This window comes from Lepidochelys kempii, chromosome 7, assembly GCF_965140265.1.
Source record: "Lepidochelys kempii isolate rLepKem1 chromosome 7, rLepKem1.hap2, whole genome shotgun sequence".
Lineage (NCBI taxonomy): Eukaryota > Metazoa > Chordata > Testudines > Cheloniidae > Lepidochelys > Lepidochelys kempii.
Window position 1 is genome coordinate 104,661,691 of NC_133262.1, and position 19,443 is coordinate 104,681,133.

General features: G+C 42.5%; 1 protein-coding gene across 6 annotated transcripts in view; it reads right to left on the reverse strand.

Annotated features, from left to right (window-relative positions):
• Nucleotides 1–19,443, reverse strand: part of ZRANB1 (zinc finger RANBP2-type containing 1) — an 83,400-nt gene that overhangs the window by 51,702 nt on the left and 12,255 nt on the right. For 3 of the 6 annotated variants that reach the window (XM_073354110.1, XM_073354109.1, XM_073354108.1), the window contains 2 exons: nucleotides 5,278–5,378; nucleotides 3,615–4,465 (listed from right to left, as the gene is read on the reverse strand). In XM_073354110.1, the coding sequence (XP_073210211.1) occupies nucleotides 3,615–4,428 (814 nt within the window). In that variant the 5' untranslated portion in view covers nucleotides 4,429–4,465; nucleotides 5,278–5,378. Of the gene's footprint in view, nucleotides 1–3,614; nucleotides 4,466–4,645; nucleotides 4,796–5,277; nucleotides 5,379–18,342; nucleotides 18,464–19,443 lie in introns of all 6 variants that reach the window. The other 3 variants (XM_073354105.1, XM_073354106.1, XM_073354107.1) reach the window with 3 other exon arrangements.

The window sequence follows — 19,443 nt, forward strand, 5'->3', positions numbered from 1 at the left end:
CATGACTGGCATGCAAGAAAAATCTCTTTTACCTGTGCTATCTGAGGAAGGAAAAGGGATGGTGAAAAGAAGCGACTATGGGGAAAAAACATGTCCACTATACATTTTAATGGCTACCATCATTTGAAAGATTATGAGGGAGGAATCTGCCTTCTTTCAAAAGGAGGACATAAAAGCTTGAAGTCTATGCATGAAACTCTTTACCCATCAAAGGAGAGCACTGCGCCTTTTAGCTCATTGAAATGCACGTCCATATACACAATAAGAACATTTACTTGCAGCCAAATAGATTACATAATGGTGTTTCACAAATCAGCTCTTGAACAATGCCAAGTGCAATGAAGTCGCTTCATGACACATCAAGGAATGGTATGAGACAAACACTATTAGAGCTGGAATTTCAAAAGAAGCATCCTACTTCAAAATCATTGTAAATTTCAAGTATTTAACCTACTCGTATGCATAAGCCTCAAAATTTCTGCTTCTGGGCAGTTACATCACAAAAATTAACTCATAAAGTCAATGACTGGAGAAAACCCTGCTCTCATGTCTCTGTTCTTTACCAGCATTGGGAGCATTATCCAGAATTTCCTTAGGAAAGCACTAAAATACAAAACAAAATTGGCAAAAAGAAAAGGAGTACTTATGGCACCTTAGAGACTAAACACATTTATTTGAGCATAAGCTTTTGTGAGCTACAGCTCAATTCATCGGATGCATGCAGTGGAAAATACAGTGGGGAGATTTATATACACAGAACATGAAACAATAGGTGTTACCATTCACACTGTAACAAGAGTGATCACGTAAGGTGAGCTATTGCCAGCCGGGGGGGGCGGGGGGGAGAAGGGGCGCTAGGAGACAGGACCTTTTGTAGTGATAGTCAAGGTGGGCCATTTCCAGCAGTTGACAAGAACATCTGACGAATGGGAGTGGAGGGGGGGGTGTGGCGGAATAAACATGGGGAAATAGTTTTACTTTGTGTAATGACACACCCACTTCCAGTCTTTATTCAAGCATAAGTTAAATTGTATCCAGTTTGCAAATTAATTCCAATTCGGCAGTCTCTCATTGGAGTCTGTTTTTGAAGGTTATTTTGTTGAAGAATTGCCACTTTTAGGTCTGTAATCAAGTGACCAAAAAGACTGAAGTATTCGCCAACTGGTTTTTGAATGTTATCATTCTTGACATCTTATTTGTGTCCATTTATTCTTCTACGTAGAATCTGTCCGGTTTGGCCAATGTGCATGGCAGAGGGGCATTGCTGGCACATGATGGAATATCATATTGGTAGATGCGCAGGTGAACAAGCCTCTAATAGCGTGGCTGATGTGATTAGGTCCTATGATGGTGTCCCCTGAATAGATGTGTGAACACAGTTGGCAACGGGCTTTGTTGCAAGGATAGGTTCCTGGGTTAGTGTTTTTGTTGTGTGGTTGCTCGTGAGTATTTGCTTCAGGTTGGGGGGCTGACTGTAAGCAAAGACTGGCCTGTCTCCCAAGATCTGTGAGGGTGATAGGTTGTCCTTCAGGATAGGCTGTAGATCCTTGATGATGCGTTAGAGAGGTTTTAGTTGGGGGCTGAAGGTGATGGCTAATGGCGTTCTATTATTTTCTTTGTTGGGCCTGTCCTGTAGTAGGTAACTTCTGGGTACTCTTCTGGCTCTGTCAATCTATTTCTTCACTTCAGCAGGTGGGTACTGTAGTTGTAAGAATGCTTGATAGAGATCTTGTAGGTGTTTGTCTCTGTCTGAGGGGTTGGAGCAAAGGCGGTTGTATCGTAGAGCTTGGCTGTAGACAATGGATCGTGTGGTGTGGCCTGGATGAAAGCTGGAGACATGAAGATAGGCATAGCGGTCAGTAGGTTTCTGGTATAGGGTGGTGTTTATGTGACCATCGCTTATTAGCACCGTAGTGTTCAGGAAGTGGATCTCTTGTACGCACTGGTCCAGACTGAGGTTGATGGTGGGATGGAAATTGTTGAAATCATGGTGGAATTCCTCAAGGGCTTCTTTTCCATGAGTCCAGATAATGAACATGTCATCAATGTAGCGCAAGTAGAGAAGGGGCTAGGGGACGAGAGCTGAGGAAGCGTTGTTCGAAGTCAGCCATAAAAATGTTAGCATACTGTGGGGCCATGCAGGTACCCATAGCAGTGCCACTGATTTGAAGGTATACATTGTCCCCAAATGTGAAATAGTTATGGGTGAGGATAAAGTCACAAAGTTCAGCCACCAGGTTTGCTGTGACATGGTCGGGATTCTAGGGGTGTGTCTGTGCGGATTTGTTCTTGTGCTTTTATAGGGAGTTTCTTGAGCAGATGGTGTAGTTTCTTTTGGTAACCCTCAGTGGGATCAGAATTCTAACATTCAAAAACCAGTCGGAGAACACTTCAATCTCTTTGGTCACTCGATTACAGACCTAAAAGTGGCAATTCTTCAACAAAAAAACCTACAAAAACAGATTCCAACGAGAGACTGCTGAATTGGAATCAATTTGCAAACTGGATACAATTAACTTAGACTTGAATAAAGATGGAGTGGATGTGTCATTACATAAAGTAAAACTATTTCCCCATGATTATTTCCCTTCCCTTCCCCCCCTCACCCCACACTGCTCCTCACATGTTCTTGTCAACTGCTGGAAATGGCCCACCTTGATTATCACTACAAAAGGTTTCCCCCCCCACCCGCTCTCCTGCTGGTAATAGCTCACCTTACCTGATCACTCTTGTTACAGTGTGTATGGTAACACCCATTGTTTCATGTTCTCTGTGTATATAAATCTCCACACTGTATTTCCACTGCATGCATCCAATGAAATGAGCTGTAGCTCACGAAAGTTTATGCTCAAATAAATGTGTTAGTTTCTAAGGTGCCACAAGTATTCCTTTTTTTTTTGCGGATACAGACTAACACAGCTGCTACTCTGAAACAAAATTGGTATGTGAATTTCTGAAGTCAGTTGGGTATATATAGCATGTTCAGAAATCTTGTAAATATTTACATCATAATACTCATGTTAACACAACATTTTCAAGGTCAGTATTGTGCATGCAGCTTCTTGGAGCTACATATTTTTGTGCTATTTTTAACATCTGACTGAGCGTCTTGTGCCGACAGAAGCTCTACCCTGTTTACAAAATATTCCCAAGCTACATCTGGTGATTCTACTGGTACATCTTGTAACAGTAAACAGAGCAGCAATTTTAAATACACAGGTAGAGCATTTTTCACACTATTGTGCGCAAAAGTTGCTTCTTTGATTTTTTTAAAATAATATATTTATAAAAACAGATTCTGCAGCTATTCCATATCAACTCCCATAAAGTCAGAAGAGCTCATGCAACTAGTCACACACAAAATGGCTCTACTTATCTCTAAGATAACTTGCCAAATTCTGTCAAGTTTGCAGATACCCCCCCCCATGCACCACCACTAAATGTTATTTCAGGAACTGCAACATTCAGTTCACCTATTAAGTACAGTTGTGAACTGAAATTGTAGTACCGTAACAAAACAGCATGTTGAGAGCTTGTTTACACCTTGTAAGTTTGTGTTTTTTTACTTTCCACCCCCCCCCCCATACTAACATAACAAAAGACAGACAACTTACCAACACAAGCATTTAGAAATAGCCAATCAGTCTTTTTCATTCTATTTTTTATTTGCTTTAGTTTTTTGAAGTCAACTTCAAGTTCCTCCTTGCTGCCAACAGCTCCAGCCAATTCAATTCTTTGGAAGTCCATTTTCACTTCTGATTCACGTTTGGTTGTAGGAGGAGATCTTCTTTGGCTATTTCCGCTACTGCAGCTTCCCCTCCATCGAGCTCTGTCTTGCTCATTTATGATTGAAGAAGCTTCTTCTGTGTCTGCCAGTTCTATTGCTTCAATGTTGTTAGGTCTGGGATGATCACATACCACACATTTCTTGGCCTTAGCCCAGTTTTCATATGTACATACGGAACAAGTCCAGTGCTGTGCTCTCGTGTTCAGTTTATTTCTATCATTGTACTCTTCACAAGGATCAACAGAAAAGGGGACTGATCTTGAACCAGACCCTGAAGACTGAGGAGATTCTGTGGGGCTCCTGGTCCTACGCTGGGACAAGCACTGAGTACATCTTATCGCTCTTGGCCAGTTCAAGTACGTGCACATGTGGCATGACCATTTATTTGCACTTTCCGTACTGTAAGAAGATTTAACCCTTGGTCTTGCACTAGAATCTGGACATATCAAAGGGCTGCTGCCTCCTTCGATGCTTGTAGGATCCCAATCTCTACCAACTTCACTTGAACCACTTTTGAATGGATCTTCGGTAATAATTGTTCCACTAGGTCTCTGAGCACGGCACATGGTACACTTAATTGCAGATGGCCAATTTTCATATGTACAATACTCACAAGCCCATTTAATTCCACGTTCTGTCATCGTGCACTTCTTGAAGTAAATTGTGTTGGGCAGAAAGCTATAAATAATTAGAAAATATTATTAGAACATAATGGTTGCATACTATACCATAAGTTTTATTAAAAGGATAGCGTACTTTTAGGCAAACATCCTGATTAATGCTTAAGCAACCTTTTTTCCCTTTTTTTTTTTTTAAAACGCAGGAATAGGGATATCCCAAGAGGAAATGAAAACATGCCTTCAGATTTCAGGCTCTCCTTCAATTTAAGTTGAAAACTTCATAAACAGATTCCAAAGATGGAATACTGTTTATCGCTTCATAGTCTTCTGAAGGTTGTACAGACTTGACATCTTTACCTAGCTCCTGTTCCACAGTATGAAGAGAACACTGGAATGATAAAGGTACGGGGAATGAAGGGGGGGAAAAGTAGGGAAGTGGATCACAAGGGCTGAAAATAGTTAGAACAATTAGACAAGAAAAGTCAGTATTAGTACAACAATATAGAAAAGGTAGCACTTAAAAACTGTCCAAAGTCCCTAATTTCAAGGGTTAAATATGTTGACAGGCAAAGCCAGAATGGTGTGGGTTTGCTTTATTATGTTGCACCAGCCAGGTAGATAGTTTTGTTAAGGTGGCATGCACTAAACAGCGTGCTGAGTTTGATTTAAGAGTATACATAAGGTGTTTAAGCCTATTTGTATTTGTTTAACATTGTTCAGGTCAGTAGCTGCTATTAGAAAAATCAGAAGAATGCCAGTGTAAGAAACTAAGTTTGTTGGCAGGCTTTTTAAGATATGTACTCCAATACTAATTTCCACACTACGATGATTTAAAGAAAACAACAAAAACAAAAAACACACCAATCTTACTTTTTCCTCTAATGAAGAGGAGATTCTGTCTCCATGCTGGTTCAGACCTTGTCCTCCTCAGACTGCAAAATGGGATGGATGACACTATCTGACAACTATCCCTGTAAACAAAATGAAGACAGTTTCAATTAAGGCCTCACACTGGACTTGAGCAACCAGAAAAGTAGTGCTTTGTATGCCACTCCCATTCTAATCCCTGGCTGCTGTTTAAACTCAGTGATGACCTATTCTGAGCCTTAGCATATCTAAAATAAGTTTGCCATTGATCAATTTTTGGGAAGAACCAGCTACAGTGCATCATACAACCATTTAACTGTTCAACTTTCATTAATGTTAACTGAAGTAGCAGAGCTAAATTCACACGAACTTTGAACTTGTATCACAATATCTATGAACGTCTCTACTTCAATTAAGAACTCAACTAAGTCAAAGTCTAATATTAAATGGTTTTGATTTTACAATCTGCAGAAGAGAACTGTGTTCTTTTCCATTCCCTGTATTACAAAGTTAGTTTTATTTGATGAATTGCAAGTTATGCACTGTTTTCAAGAGTATATCCTCAATACAAACTCAGTATGTCAGTTCAACTGTTAGTTTTCATATTTCCATGGTACTGCAATTTTCCTGTACAACTAATGGGAAAAAAGTTACAGTAGAACCTCAATTACGAACACCAGAGTTACGAACTGACCCGTCAACCGCACACCTCATCGGGAACTGAAAGTACGCAATCAGGCAGCAGAGACAAAAAAAGCAAATACTGTACAGTACAGAACTGTGTTAAGCATAAACCACAAAAAAGGGGAGGGGGAGTTTAAAAAAAACTGACAAGGTAAGGAAACTGTTTCTCTGCTTGTTTCATTTCAGTTAAGAGGGTTAAAAGCAGCATTTTTCTTCTGCACACTAAGTTTCAAAACTGTATAAAGTCAATGTTATGCTGCAAACTTTTGAAAGAACCACCACAACATTTTGTTCAGAGTTACAAACCTCCATTCCCGAGGTGTTTAGAATTCTCAAGTTCTACTGTACATGCTGGCTTTTAACTCAAATGCACTTTACACCCATTTAGACTGAAAGGGTATCACAATGTTAGTTTCGGTCTCTTCTATATTTAGAAGCCAAAATTCTGCAAGTGCTATATTTCTCACTGAAACACCTTCAAAACATTTCTGTGCCTCTGTTAGCAGCCACAGAGTTAGATCAAAAACAGTTTGAGTTGATTAGTTATTCATAAATGACTGCCCAGACAGCCAAGCTAGTACAGTTTGAAGGTAAGCTTGTTAGCACTTAAAGCTGTTAACACTCTATGGTTCTAGCACAGTGCCCCTCCCTGACCAGCTTCTTACTACAATAAAACGGTGATATACCTCTTCGGTAATTGTTGTCCTCTGAGCGGTGATGCATGTATCAGTTCCACTTTAGGTATGTTCATGTGCCAGTCAACTGAAGCAGGGAACTTTTTCGCATAACAAAACCCATCAGGGCAGCACCGTGCCCCCTACACTCTCATGTTGCTAGCCAACAGCATAAAGAGGCAGAGCAACCCCCAAGTCCCTTCACACCAGAGACCAGTATTAGCTGTGACTCTGATAAAGAGGGGAAGGAGGGTGGGTCACGGAAGCACCATGCGCCACACATCTCAAAGAACAACAGGTATGCAATTTTTCCTTCGAGTGCTTGCACTCGCCCATTCCACTTTAGGCAACTCATAAGCAGTTCCAGATGGAGAAGGATATTGGAACCTACCTAAACAAGGATTGCAATACCACTTTCCCAAATCTAGCATAGTCTCTTTAAGGCCTGGGAGAGAGCATAATGACAGTGAAGGTATGAACCAACCAAGTCATAGCCTTGCAAGTGTCATGACCTTTTAAAAAAAAAAAAAAAAGGAAAAAAAAAGCAGCAGCCAGTGCTGCTTATGGTATTGCAGCGTGCGCCAAAACGCTTTGAGGCAGTGGAACATCAGAACATCATAGCATAGACAAATACAGGAGAAGATCCAGAAAGATATCCTCTGCAAAGTGACAGGTTGCCCTTCATCCTGTCAGCAAGAGACACAAAATTGCAGAGAGATGTTCAACTCTTTAGTCCCATGCAGGAAAAAGACTAGCACCCTGAGAACATCCAAAGTATGACATTTTCCTCATCTCAGAAAAGAGACTGGTAAATATACAGTCTGATTGAGATTTTAAAAAAAAAAATCTATACTACTTTGGTAAGCAATATGGGGTGTCGATGCAAACAATCTTTACAAGACACCATGTAAAGAGGGTCACCCACCAAAGCCTGGAGTTCTACTACCCTCCCAACTAAAGTGATAGCTACCAGGAATGTTACCATCATTGAGAGAAAGAAAAAACCCAGACATAGGTTCAAAAATGGGTTCCATTAAAATTAAAATGGTGTGGGGTCTCAAATAGGTGGGAAGAAACTGTCCAAACCTTTCAAGAACCTAACAGTCACACAGTTGAAAAGACGTATCTTCCCTCTACACGTGGAAGCATGTGAAGAGATTTGCCAGATGAACTCTCAGTGAACTTGCAAAGTCCCTGATCTGTTAGGTGAAGCAGGTAAACCAGTATAAACAGAATTGGAGCCCATAAAGGAGAGGTATCTTTCTGCTGGAACCACACTGGGAACCTCTTCCATCAGCTATTTCCTGGGGTAGGTATAGAAGGTTTCCTGATATTTTAAAGCAGATTTCCAACTCGAACAGAGAGCTTCCTGGGGAGTTAACCATTGAGCATCTATGCAGTCATGCGCATGCTGAGAGGGCTGGAACAGTTGTGGTCCTGCAAAACTACATCCAAGACCTGAGGGAGCATTACAGGATCCTGAATTGAAAGGCTAACAGATCCGAGAACCAATCCTGACAAGGTCAGGATGGCACTATAAAAATTATTGTGGCACGATCCTGTCTAAACTTGCTCAAAACTCAGGACCATAGGGATAGGGAAGGGAAGCATACAGAAGTTTCCCCTTCCAGAATAGTAGCCTACCTGGTTTGTGACCTATCCTTGAACAGAACTGATGACATTTCCTGTCAGGTTGCATTCCCAAAATCTGAAAAATAGAGACTTTGCTATGTCAGACTGAGGGATGACTCATGGTCTCTGCTGAATGATCTGCAGAAAAATGGTATGCTAGCTAGCTCTGAGACCTAGGAAAGAGAGAGGCTTTGAGCATTATATAACTCCTGATGCAGGAAGACTGGAAGCTCTTTCCTTCTTGGCAAAGGGAGTCTGACCTAGTTCCTCCCTACTTATTTAGATAAAACGCTGCAATTGTGTTGTCTGTGGACACCTGTACTGAACAACCTTTGATGTGGGGAAGAAACTTGACAGGCCAGGTGAACAGCTCAAAACACAAAGCTCCCAAAACACTGGTGTGGAGGAATCCTACACTGACCAGAGACCCTGAGTCTCAAAGTTCTCTACATGAGCTCCCCAACCAAGAAATGAATCACATACAACTAGAATAATGGAGAGCACAGTTGGGGCAAAAGGAACCTCACTGCATACACTGGCAGGGTCCATCCACCAGTCCAGGGACATCAAGACACTTCTTGGTACATGAGTCAGCTTCTCCAGCAGATGACAAGAGGAACAATAGACAGATTTCAACCATTTATTCATGATTCTGAGGTGAAGTCTGGCATGATGAGTCACATATGTAAAAGCTGCATGTGACCTACAAGCTTCAGACAATCGCTCATTGTAATACAAGGATACGCCTTTAAGTCTTCGCATGGGTCCAATATCTCCTGAAACCTGGCCTGAGACAAATACTGTCCTACTCAGGTCAAATTGAGAACTACTCCTCTGAATCAGATTCTCTGGACAGGTAGAACAGATTTCTCTCCTTGTTGATCAGTACTCCCAAATGAAAGAGGAACTGAATTTTCTCAATGGCCACTGGTACTAGTTGTCTGGACCAACCTGAACCAAGCACTCACCCAGATGTGTACACCTGGACTCCTATCCTTCAGAGATGTGCTGCAACCACCGCCATACTCTTTGTGAAAACTCAAGGGACTGAGGACTAAAGAGGAGGAGGGTAAACTTATAATGAATGTCTGCTACAACTAACTGTAAGAATCTACTGTGACTACTGAATGATGGAATGATGAATCACATGGAAGCAAGCAACAAGGACAACAAAGCAATCGTAGTCTACATACAGGATAATGCATGCTACGGTAACCATATGAAATTTTTTAAAATGTACTTGTTGAGCTTCCGTAGGTTTAAAATAGGTCTGAGGCCTTCCCTGGGCTTATTTTCTCAACCAAAATAGGAATAGAATCCTTTCCCCTGGTGATGAGGAGATACTTCCTCTATAGACCCTAACTGTAACAGTGACTGAACATCGTGAATTAGTACGGCCTCATGAGTCCCTGAAAAGGGATGGGAGAGGAATGTGAAGGAGGGATAGATGCGAACTGCAGAGTATACCCCAGTTCCACCATGCTTAGAACCCACTGATCTGATGTAATGTCGATCTAAGCACTTACTTAGGAATTGGGACAACCTACTGCCAAAAGGTATGAGAAGTCAAAATGAGGGGGTCGCTGGCCTTAACCAAGGAGTTGATTGTCTATAGCATCTAAGCTATCTGTTTGGAGTTAGCAGAAGAGGAAGAGAAGGGTGGTCTCCTTCCGTGAGTGTTATAGCCTTTCCTCCATTGATGGGGCTGTCTAACAGGGTAACGCTGATACCAATCATGCATTTGAAGGCGGAACTGCTTTCTCTGTGGGCCTGGGAGTATAAATGACAAAGACCTTAGGGTTAGCCAAAAATTTTCTAGAGAATGAAGTTCTTCACCGGTCTTCTCTAAGATAGGTTTGGCTGTTCAAAAAGGCAAATCCTCAGTAGTCTGTTGGATTTCAGATGGAATGCCAGACTGCAGCCAAGATGCATAGTGACTGCCATTACCATTACTCAAACAGCTGAAAACATCTTATCCAGTGCAGCCTGAAAGGATGATCGTGTTACCACGTGGCCCTCACTGATAAGGCCCCGTGTTTGTCACACATTCTGTGACCTCCATGACTTCTGCAGCGGCTGGGGCCTCCTGAGCAGCTCGGAGCCCCAAGGCCAGGCGCACCAACTGCTACTGGAGCAGTCTTGGGCCCCCTGCCCCCCAGCAGCAGGAGTTTGGGTGTGGGGAGGCTCAGTGCTGGGGTGTGAGGTGGCGCTTATCTGGAGTGGAGGGCTCCCCTCCCTCAGCCCCTAGCTCCATGTGCTGCCTCTGCCATCAGGCACCGCCCCAGAAGCTCCCATTGGCCACGGTTCTCAGCCAATGGGAGCTGAAGAACCAGGGATTAGGACAGAGTGGAGGCAGCATGTGGAGCTCAGGGTAGGGAGCCTGCTCCAGCTCTGCCAACCCTCCCCCACCCCCAGCACCTCCCCACTCACACATGGTGGCGCTCCCCCCCCCCCCCCCGCCGAGCTGTGTGTCACACACACACACACCCCCAAGCACCAGTAACAACATCCCCCAGGCAGTCCCCTGAGCCTCCCCCGCCCAAGTTTTAGTGAGGGCGGTATAGTAAAAGTCATGGACAGGTCACAGGCCGTGAATTTTGTTTACTGCCTGTGACTTTTACTAAAAATACCCATGATTAAAATATAGCCTTACTGATAAGTGCTCTGTATTCCCTCTCATGTCTGGCAACAAGTCAAGGAATTGTAGCACTGAGTCCCTATTGGAGTAATCACAGCAAGCAAACAAGAGTCTGTTAGTTTGTAATTTTCAACTGTATTCCTGATAATGAATAAACTTTCCTTCCAAACAAATCCCATTTCTTCATGTTTTTGTCTTTGGGAGTACATTTAGATTGTCCTGGTCTTGCATTTATATTAACTATGGTCACCACCAAAGATCCTGTAGTTGGGTGTGAATAAAAGTACCCATGACCCCGAGAGGGAATTTGCACCTTTCCTCAGTCCTTTTGGCAGCGGGTGTCAGAGAGGAGAGAGAGTTTGCCAAAAGGATTTTGGTGTGCTCCAAGAGAACATTATCAATAGGTAAAACCACTCTAGCATGTCCTATAGTACATAAAATATCCTTTAACTTGTGAGAATTGCCCTGAACCAGTTCTACTGGAATTCCCAGAGCAGTGGCTACCTTTATCATAAGTTCCTGGTATGTTTTGTAATCATCAGGAACCAGAGAGGATGACTCAGATAGTAGCCTCACCTGGTGACGAGGATGAACTATGGAAGGGTTGCACTGTAATGTCTGTTCTGTTGTATCTCTGCACCAGAAGGGTCACGCGCTGAAGGAAACATCTTCTTACTGAGTACCTGACTCAGTACCAAGTTCGGCACCGGGCAGAGTATGGTGCCTTGATGGTGATCAAATGCTACACGGTGTGGTGGGGTGGTGCCCCACACCCATGCCAGATTGGGCTACAACAGGCCAGAGCAACTGCGCAAGGCGGCAGCCAATCAGGGCGGGCCTGTTAGAGAGCCAATCAGGACCAGTATTACAGCCAGCCAATCAGGGCTAGGCTAGGCCCTTTATAAAGGCTAACCAGGAAGGGAGCAGGCAGTCTGTCCCAGACCTTCATGGGGGAAGGTCTGTCTGCGGAGCAGGAGACCAGCATCTCGAACAGAGCAGTGCTGGGGAGGCTTAGGGGGAGCATAGTAGGGCTCTGGCCCAATACCTGCCAGACTGCAGGCCGCGATAGAAAGGGCCTAGAGGGTGCGAGGGGCCAGAAGGGAAGTAGCTCAGGGACAGTCAGACAAGGGGAGAGAAGGAGGGCAGGGAGGCTGCCACTAGAGGGTCCCTGGCTCGGGAACCAGAGTAGAGGGTGGGCCTGGGTCCCTCCCTTCCCACTTATACAGTACCTGGGGGTGGAGAAGCGGCTAGAGCAGACTGCAACCAGCCCTTGAGCCGAGGGGCTAGACTGTGAGGTTGCGGGTGGCCACTGCTGTTAACACTCCCCCCCACCCCCGAAGGGGGCAAGTGTGGATTTGGGGGCACTGCCGGAGGGCAGTGTCCTGAAGGGGACACCGTGAGCTGGGAGCAACATGGGTCGAGAAGCCAATAGAGGGCAAGACACGGACAGGACACCACCAGCAGAGGGTGCTCCGCACGGGACAGAGCTAATTCCCTGAGATGCCAGAGGGAGGCGCTGCGGTGGTGAGTCCCAAGCCTGTCACACATGGTCTAACCAACGAGGACCTGGAGTCTGGAGGAACACACAGTGGATTCCCAAAGGGCCACCGTTAGAATTGGTATGGTACCAGGGCCCCACCCCAAGACATCCTGTCCCTGGACATGCTTCTACAAGAATCACGATACCGAGATCTTGACTTACAAGAGGAAGAATGAGAACAGGCTCTTGATCCTGTGTAACAGGATATTATGCTTCAAGATCCCATCTCTGATTCTGAAGAGCAAGGCAGTGTAGTACACGAACCTGGACCAAAGAGGATGGATCTAGACTGTTCTCAGTGGTAGCAGATGACAGAACAAGGAGTAATGGTCTCAAGTTGCAGTGGGGGAGGTTTAGGTTGGATATTAGGAAAAAATTTTTTCATTAGGAGGGTGGTGAAGCACTGGAATGCATTACCTAGGGAGGTGGTGGAATCTCCTTCCTTAGACGTTTTTAAGATCAGGCTTGACAAAGCCCTGGCTGGGATGATTTAGTTGGGGACTGGTCCTGCTTTGAGCAGGCGGTTGGACTAGATGACCTCCTGAGGTCCCTTCCAACCCTGATATTCTATGACCGATGAGATGTGGTCAGTACCAGAGGAAATATCCAGCAGCTTTCCCACAGAAGGTACCATACACTTGCTCCGCTTCACTTTCAAGCTTCTGGAGTCCAATGGAACCTGCACACACCCAGAATCAGGGAGCAGCAAAAATGCGGGTACCAAAGGCGGCAGCACTAGGGCTTGTGAAATGGGGTGGGCATCTGAACTTCCCACTGCATCAGTGGGAAATCCAAGACTGAGAGGCAAAGGTGGTCCCCGGCCGTTCTGTAAGCTTCAGGTGTCACAGGTACCAAAAATGTAGGTGTAATACAGACAAAGTCAATGTAGAACAGGGGTCAGCAACCTATGGCACGCACACCAAAGGCGGCACGCGAACTGATTTTCAGTGGCACTCTGCCGCTCAGCCCAGGATCCCGGCCACCAACCCGGGGTCCCAGCTGCCAGCCCTGCTCAGCCCGCTGCCAGTCCCAGCCACTGGTCCAGGGGGCTCCGCTGCTGGCCTGGGGTCCTGGCCTCAGCCTGGCACTCTGCAACTGCCCGCAGCTGTCCTCCACTGGCCCAGCCTGGGGCAAGAGGCCACTGGGATATTTAAGTCCTCATTTGCTGCTTATATCAGGCCATGTGTGACACTGCACTGTGTTTGACCTTGTGCGTGCCCCTCTGTTGCCATTTTTCCCCCCATTGTAAGTTGAGGGGTACATTTGACAAAATGTCAGCTCCTGAGAAAGCAAAGTTAGATGTCTGTTCATTTCAGCCTTCTTGGACAGACATTTGGATTTATTCAAAAGAACCGTGCCGTTTGTGCTTTCTGTTGTGAAAGTGCTGTGTGTTGCACATCAAGTGTTCAATGACATTCTGAAATGAAGCACGAGAAAACCTTTCTTGACGAAGCAGACAAGACTGAATTGATTAAAAAGGCAGTAGCAGGATATGAGAAGCAAAGCAGTGTTTTTAAATGCTTAAGCGTAAGTAAAAATCAAGCTACCAAAGGAAGTTACAAGATTGCACAGTACATTGCAAAAAACAGATGGGGAAAATATATATATAAAAAAATATTTCTCAGCAGTTCGGAGGTTTTGTTCAATGATTTGCCAAATAAAGACACGATCATATCTAGAATATAAACTACCTGTCCGCCAGAACAGTTGAGAGACGCATAAGCAAAATGGCAGAAAACATTAACGAAAAGCAGACGAGACTGCATTAAAAGACACAGCAGTGTTTAGCGTTGCAGTTGATGACAGCGTGGATATAAACGACGTTCCACGTTTGGCAGTTGTTGCAAGATGTGCTTCTGATGAAATCTAAGAGGAGCTTTGTTGCCTAAAACCCCTGCATGGCACAACAAAGGGGTAAGATATAGTGGAAAGCTTTGTAAACCAATCTGAAGAATGAGGAGTTGACATCTGAAAAATATTTTGAGACACAACAGACGGTGCTCCTGCCATGGTCAGAAAACAGAAGGGATTTGTAAAGTTACTTGAAGATCAAATTGGTCGCCCAGTAGTCAAATTTCACTGTATCATCCATCAAGAAAACCTGTGTGCTAAAATTTCTAATTCAGAGCTTAATAATGTGATGAAAACAGTGGTGCAAATTGTCAATTGCCTTGTTGCTCTATCTGCTTTGACTGACTCCCAGAAGAGACGGACAGTGCTTATGACATTCCACTTCAGAGCAACATTTGGTGGCTAAGTCGTGGCAAGGTTTTGGTGCGCTTTGTAAACTGTTTTGATGCAATCAAGGCCTTTTAGTCAGAAAGGACAAAACTACTCCGAACTGGATGATGACAAATGGCTGTGTAAGCTCATGTTTCTAATTGACATCACCGCTCACCTAAACAAACTCAACCTCTGTCTCCAGGGTACCGGGCAAATGGTTCTGGATCTTTATGAAGCCTGGAAGGCATTTGTTAAACTAGCAGTTTTTCCTCGGGATATTCGAACTTCGACTTTCAAATTCAAATTCAATTTCAAAAGTTGAAATACTTTCAACACAAAGCTACCAATACATTGCACTGTCAGTGTCAATGAGATTGGAATGTACATGCAAGAACTGGAATCAGAATTTGACAGATTTGACAGATTTCAAGATTTCCAGTGATTTGGCCCAATGCTTTCTTTTCTAATTAAACCTGGAAAATTCAACGAAAGCGACTTGAATTTGTCTGTATTTCAGTGGATGGGTGTTTGAAGATTATGAAATGCAGCTCATTCAGTTAAAAAGCTCAACTGTGGGCATCAAAGTTTGGAGATCTGCGAAGTGCACTTGAAGCTACCGAGAGAGATCATGGGGCCTCTATTCTGACCTTCTGGATGTCCCTACCAGTGAAATTTAACTGTTTGAAGAAAACTGCATTTGCAATGCTTTCAGCATTTGGATCTAAATACCTGTGCGAACAGATATTTTCACACATGAAATCTGTCCTCTGTCCTTCTCAGAGCCAGTTAAGAACTGATCACTCAGAAGCCTGTGTGCAGTTTAAAGTACCCAAATACATGCCAGACATTGGAAAACTCAGCAACGAAAAGCAAGGGCAAGGATCACACTAAACTGATAAGATCTGCATTTTAATTTAATTTTAAATGAAGCTTCTTAGACATTTTAAAAAATTATTTACTTTACATACAATAGTTTAGTTATATAATATAGACTTAGACACCTTCTAAAAACATTAAAATGTATTACGGGCACATAAAACCTTAAATTTCAGTGAATAAATGAAGACTTGGTACAGCACTTCTGAAAGGTTGCCGACCCCTGATGTAGAATGCCCCAGCAATGGAGTTGATCTCAACAGTACCAAACAAGGTGCTAGAGTCAACAACACTATATTGTTAGAGGATGAATGAAATACTGCGGAGTGCCTATGTGGAGCAGGCTGAGCTCTAATCTTGGTACCAGATTTCTTCCTATGAGTCTCCATTGAGGACCTGGTTTTCAAAGAGGAAGAGGGCTTTTTCTGACTGGAGGAACTAAGTGTCCAACTTCTTATGGTGTTTATGCAATACAACAGAACACCTCCTCTTCGGTTCCCTCCAAGGGGAATCCACTGTCTCAGAGTACACTCTGAGACAGAGTCCAAGCCTCATATATGATGTTCCTGAGTGGAGCACACAGCTGACACCATCAGGTTATGCCAAAGTCAAACTTCCCAAATCATCTTAGTCTTAAACCTCCTTCAGACAGGACACTTATGTCTGACATGGCTCTCTCCTGAACACTTTAAACAACTATAATGAGGGTTGCTGATGTACAGAATTACTACAGCCAGAACAGCACTTAAATCCCAGATATTTAGGCATACCCCAGTACTGAGCTCAAAGTCGAGAGAAAAATGTATATAAAACAAAAAATTGCTAAAAAATACCTCACTATGAACAACTAAATACGTACAGAAAAAGTAGAAGTATCTTTCTCTAAGAGAAAGAGTGTAACAAGTGTACACACACTTTGACTGATCCCTGCAGTGAAAAGGAATGAGGGGGTCAGGGTGGCTCTGGCCCTTTTTACCCTGGGCTAGGAAGACAAGCATTGGGAGGGCTTTTTTAATAGTTCCACCTTAAATTCTGCAGTGTATTATTCCTAATGTAATATCTGGTTATTTGCTCTAAAGGTGTGTCTGACATTAAACATCCATATGAATGAACAAGCAAAGTGTCAGCTTTCTGAAACAGAATCTGGAAATGTTTGTCTGCACCTTGTTTACACCTCTCTTACAGAGGGAATGAGAGAACAATGAAACAAGCCCAAATGTATCTACTTTAAAGCAGCATAAAGAAATCAAAGAAAAACGAGGCAAAGTATGAACTCCTCTGACAGTCTGCAACAAATTGCGTATTTTCTCCAAGTCTTCAATTATTCACATTCATGGTAAAGTCATAATTTACACAAACTTTTCATTTTGCTCAACAAGCATTCTTCAGTTTTTTGTTTCAAAATTCACTATAAACTGAGGAATGTACCTGAAAACAAAATATCAATGGCTACTCCAATTCCAGATTTTTTACAATTACTATCTGATCCACGTTGGTGGCAGCCATTTTGCTGAAAAAATGCTGCAATCTGATGGCATTGTTATCCAAGAGCTCACTACAAGACTGAACCAGTTACCATCCTGCTTTTATAATGGTTGTACATTATACTTGAATTTTATACATAAACACAGTTTTTAAAAGCTTTTTTTTGATACAATTAAGATTAAAGCAGGATTTGGAACTTTCGCATGAGACCAAGGGAAGACTAAACCAGTTCCCTGTTGTGTAAAGTTAACTTATCAAAAAAACCTTTAAATAGGAAATAAAATTGTGTTCAGAAAACTATAATCATTAAGATTTTACAAAAAAATAAAGCAGCTGACTTGGGTTTATATTTGGCTTGTTCAGAACTGGTGTCTTCCATAACATCACTTTCAGCAAGATGGCTTCCACTACTACTATGCAGAGAAAGGTCTTCTCACACAAAAGAAAAAAAACAAAACTAGTAGTTTGCCTTAATGGTACAGCCTGAAAAATTCCTCAGCTTCATCAGCAATGTCCTGTTCTCATGCAGAAAACAACTCTAATCAAATGCAGGATCCAAGTAATTTGATACGTATACACTGGTGTTGCTCCTGCATTCATCTGCCTCACCATTCTATGCCCAACCATTTTCTGGAGAAAAAGGAATACAGCTTGGAAAGCAGAGCAACAAGAGAAGATCAAACAATGGATATTATATTTACAATAACCTATATAAGTTATGCATTATGCCACACAAGCATACAACCCCCCTAGAAAACAGTGTCCTCACTTAATAACTGGTTAATAGTAACTGCACAGTATTGTTGCATGAAGTGTATAAATGCATTTGCATAACAGGTGATATTCTTTTCCACAACCGTCCTTCCCCAAAAAAAAAAAAAAAATGTGGCAAACTTCCTACAATTTGAAATGATGACATGATATTTTCCAATCCCTTTACATATCTACTAGTCTATTACAAATAATAGTCCCCTATATATTTACTGGCCATTAGTCTATAACCTAATATTTTAAGTTCTTATATGTTGAATAAATATTAAATATTTTTTTAAAAGCTATGAACATTAAAATTTGTGACAAGCAAAGAAATTCTAAGTTAAGGGCTGTGTCAAGTTAAAGTAACACATGTTTCAAAGACAGTCTCATCATAGGACACTTACAGGCCTGAATTCAGATCATTTTAGATGTTTCTTGATACTGTAAAAATTACATCAGCTCTAAAAGAAGAGCTGCAATATAAATTAAAGCCCAATATTTATCTGGGAAACACAAAGGACTGATATGAGCGTGTTTCCTCGCATCACATATAGGCATACCATGCTATTCTTCAGCTTTGCCAGCTGGCCCCATTCTTGAGCACTAGCATTTGTGAGGTCCACACAAATCCTGTTCCACAAAAGAGTCAAGTCCAGGATTCTTGTAAATTGCAATATCCTGCTGGCAGGAAGCATGAGAGGATAGTATACCCATACAAAAGCATGCAAAACAAAACAAGCAGCTGGTCTGTTTATTTTCAGATTTACAAGTTCTCTCAGAAACCCCTTCATGTTGTTTAACAGTTTATTTTCTCTCTGAAACGTGTCAATATTGCATGTGTCCAAGAAGCCTTACTAAATGTTGAGCTATTAATGTTTAATATACTATTAGAAACTGTTCTGAACACCACAACAATTTGCTGTTTCTCTACATGAATCAAATGCTATACTTAACTTTTTTTTTAACTAAAATTCTTCTTTTTGTTGGTTTCAGAGTAGCAGCCGTGTTAGTCTGTATCCGCAAAGAGAACAGGAGTACTTGTGGCACCTTAGAGACTAACAAGTTTATTAGAGCATAGGCTTTCGTGGGCTACAGCCCACTTCATCGGATGCATAGAATGGAACATATAGTAAGATACATATTTGTGTGTACACACACACACACAAATAAGTTGGAAGTTACCATACAAACTGTGAGAGGCTAATTAGTTAAGATGAGCTATTATCAGCAGGAGAAAAAAAAAAAACTTTTGTAGTGGTAATCAAGATGGTCCATTTAGACAGTTGACAAGAAGGTGTGAGGATACTTAAGGAAATAGATTCAATATGTGTACTGACCCAGCCACTCCCAGTCTTTATTTAAACCCAAGTTAATGGTATCTAGTTTGCATATTAATCCAAGCTCTGCAGTTTCTTGTTGGAGTCTGTTTTTGAAGCTTTTCTGTTGCAAAATTGCCACCCTTAAATCTTTTACTGAGTGGCCAGAGAGGTTGAAGTGTTCTCCTACTGGTTTTTGAATGTTATGATTCCTGATGTCAGATTTGTGTCCATTTATTCTTTTGCGTAGAGACTGTCTGGTTTGGCCAATGTACATGGCAGAGGGGCATTGCTGGCACATATCACATTGGCAGATGTGCAGGTGAACGAGCCATTTACAACACA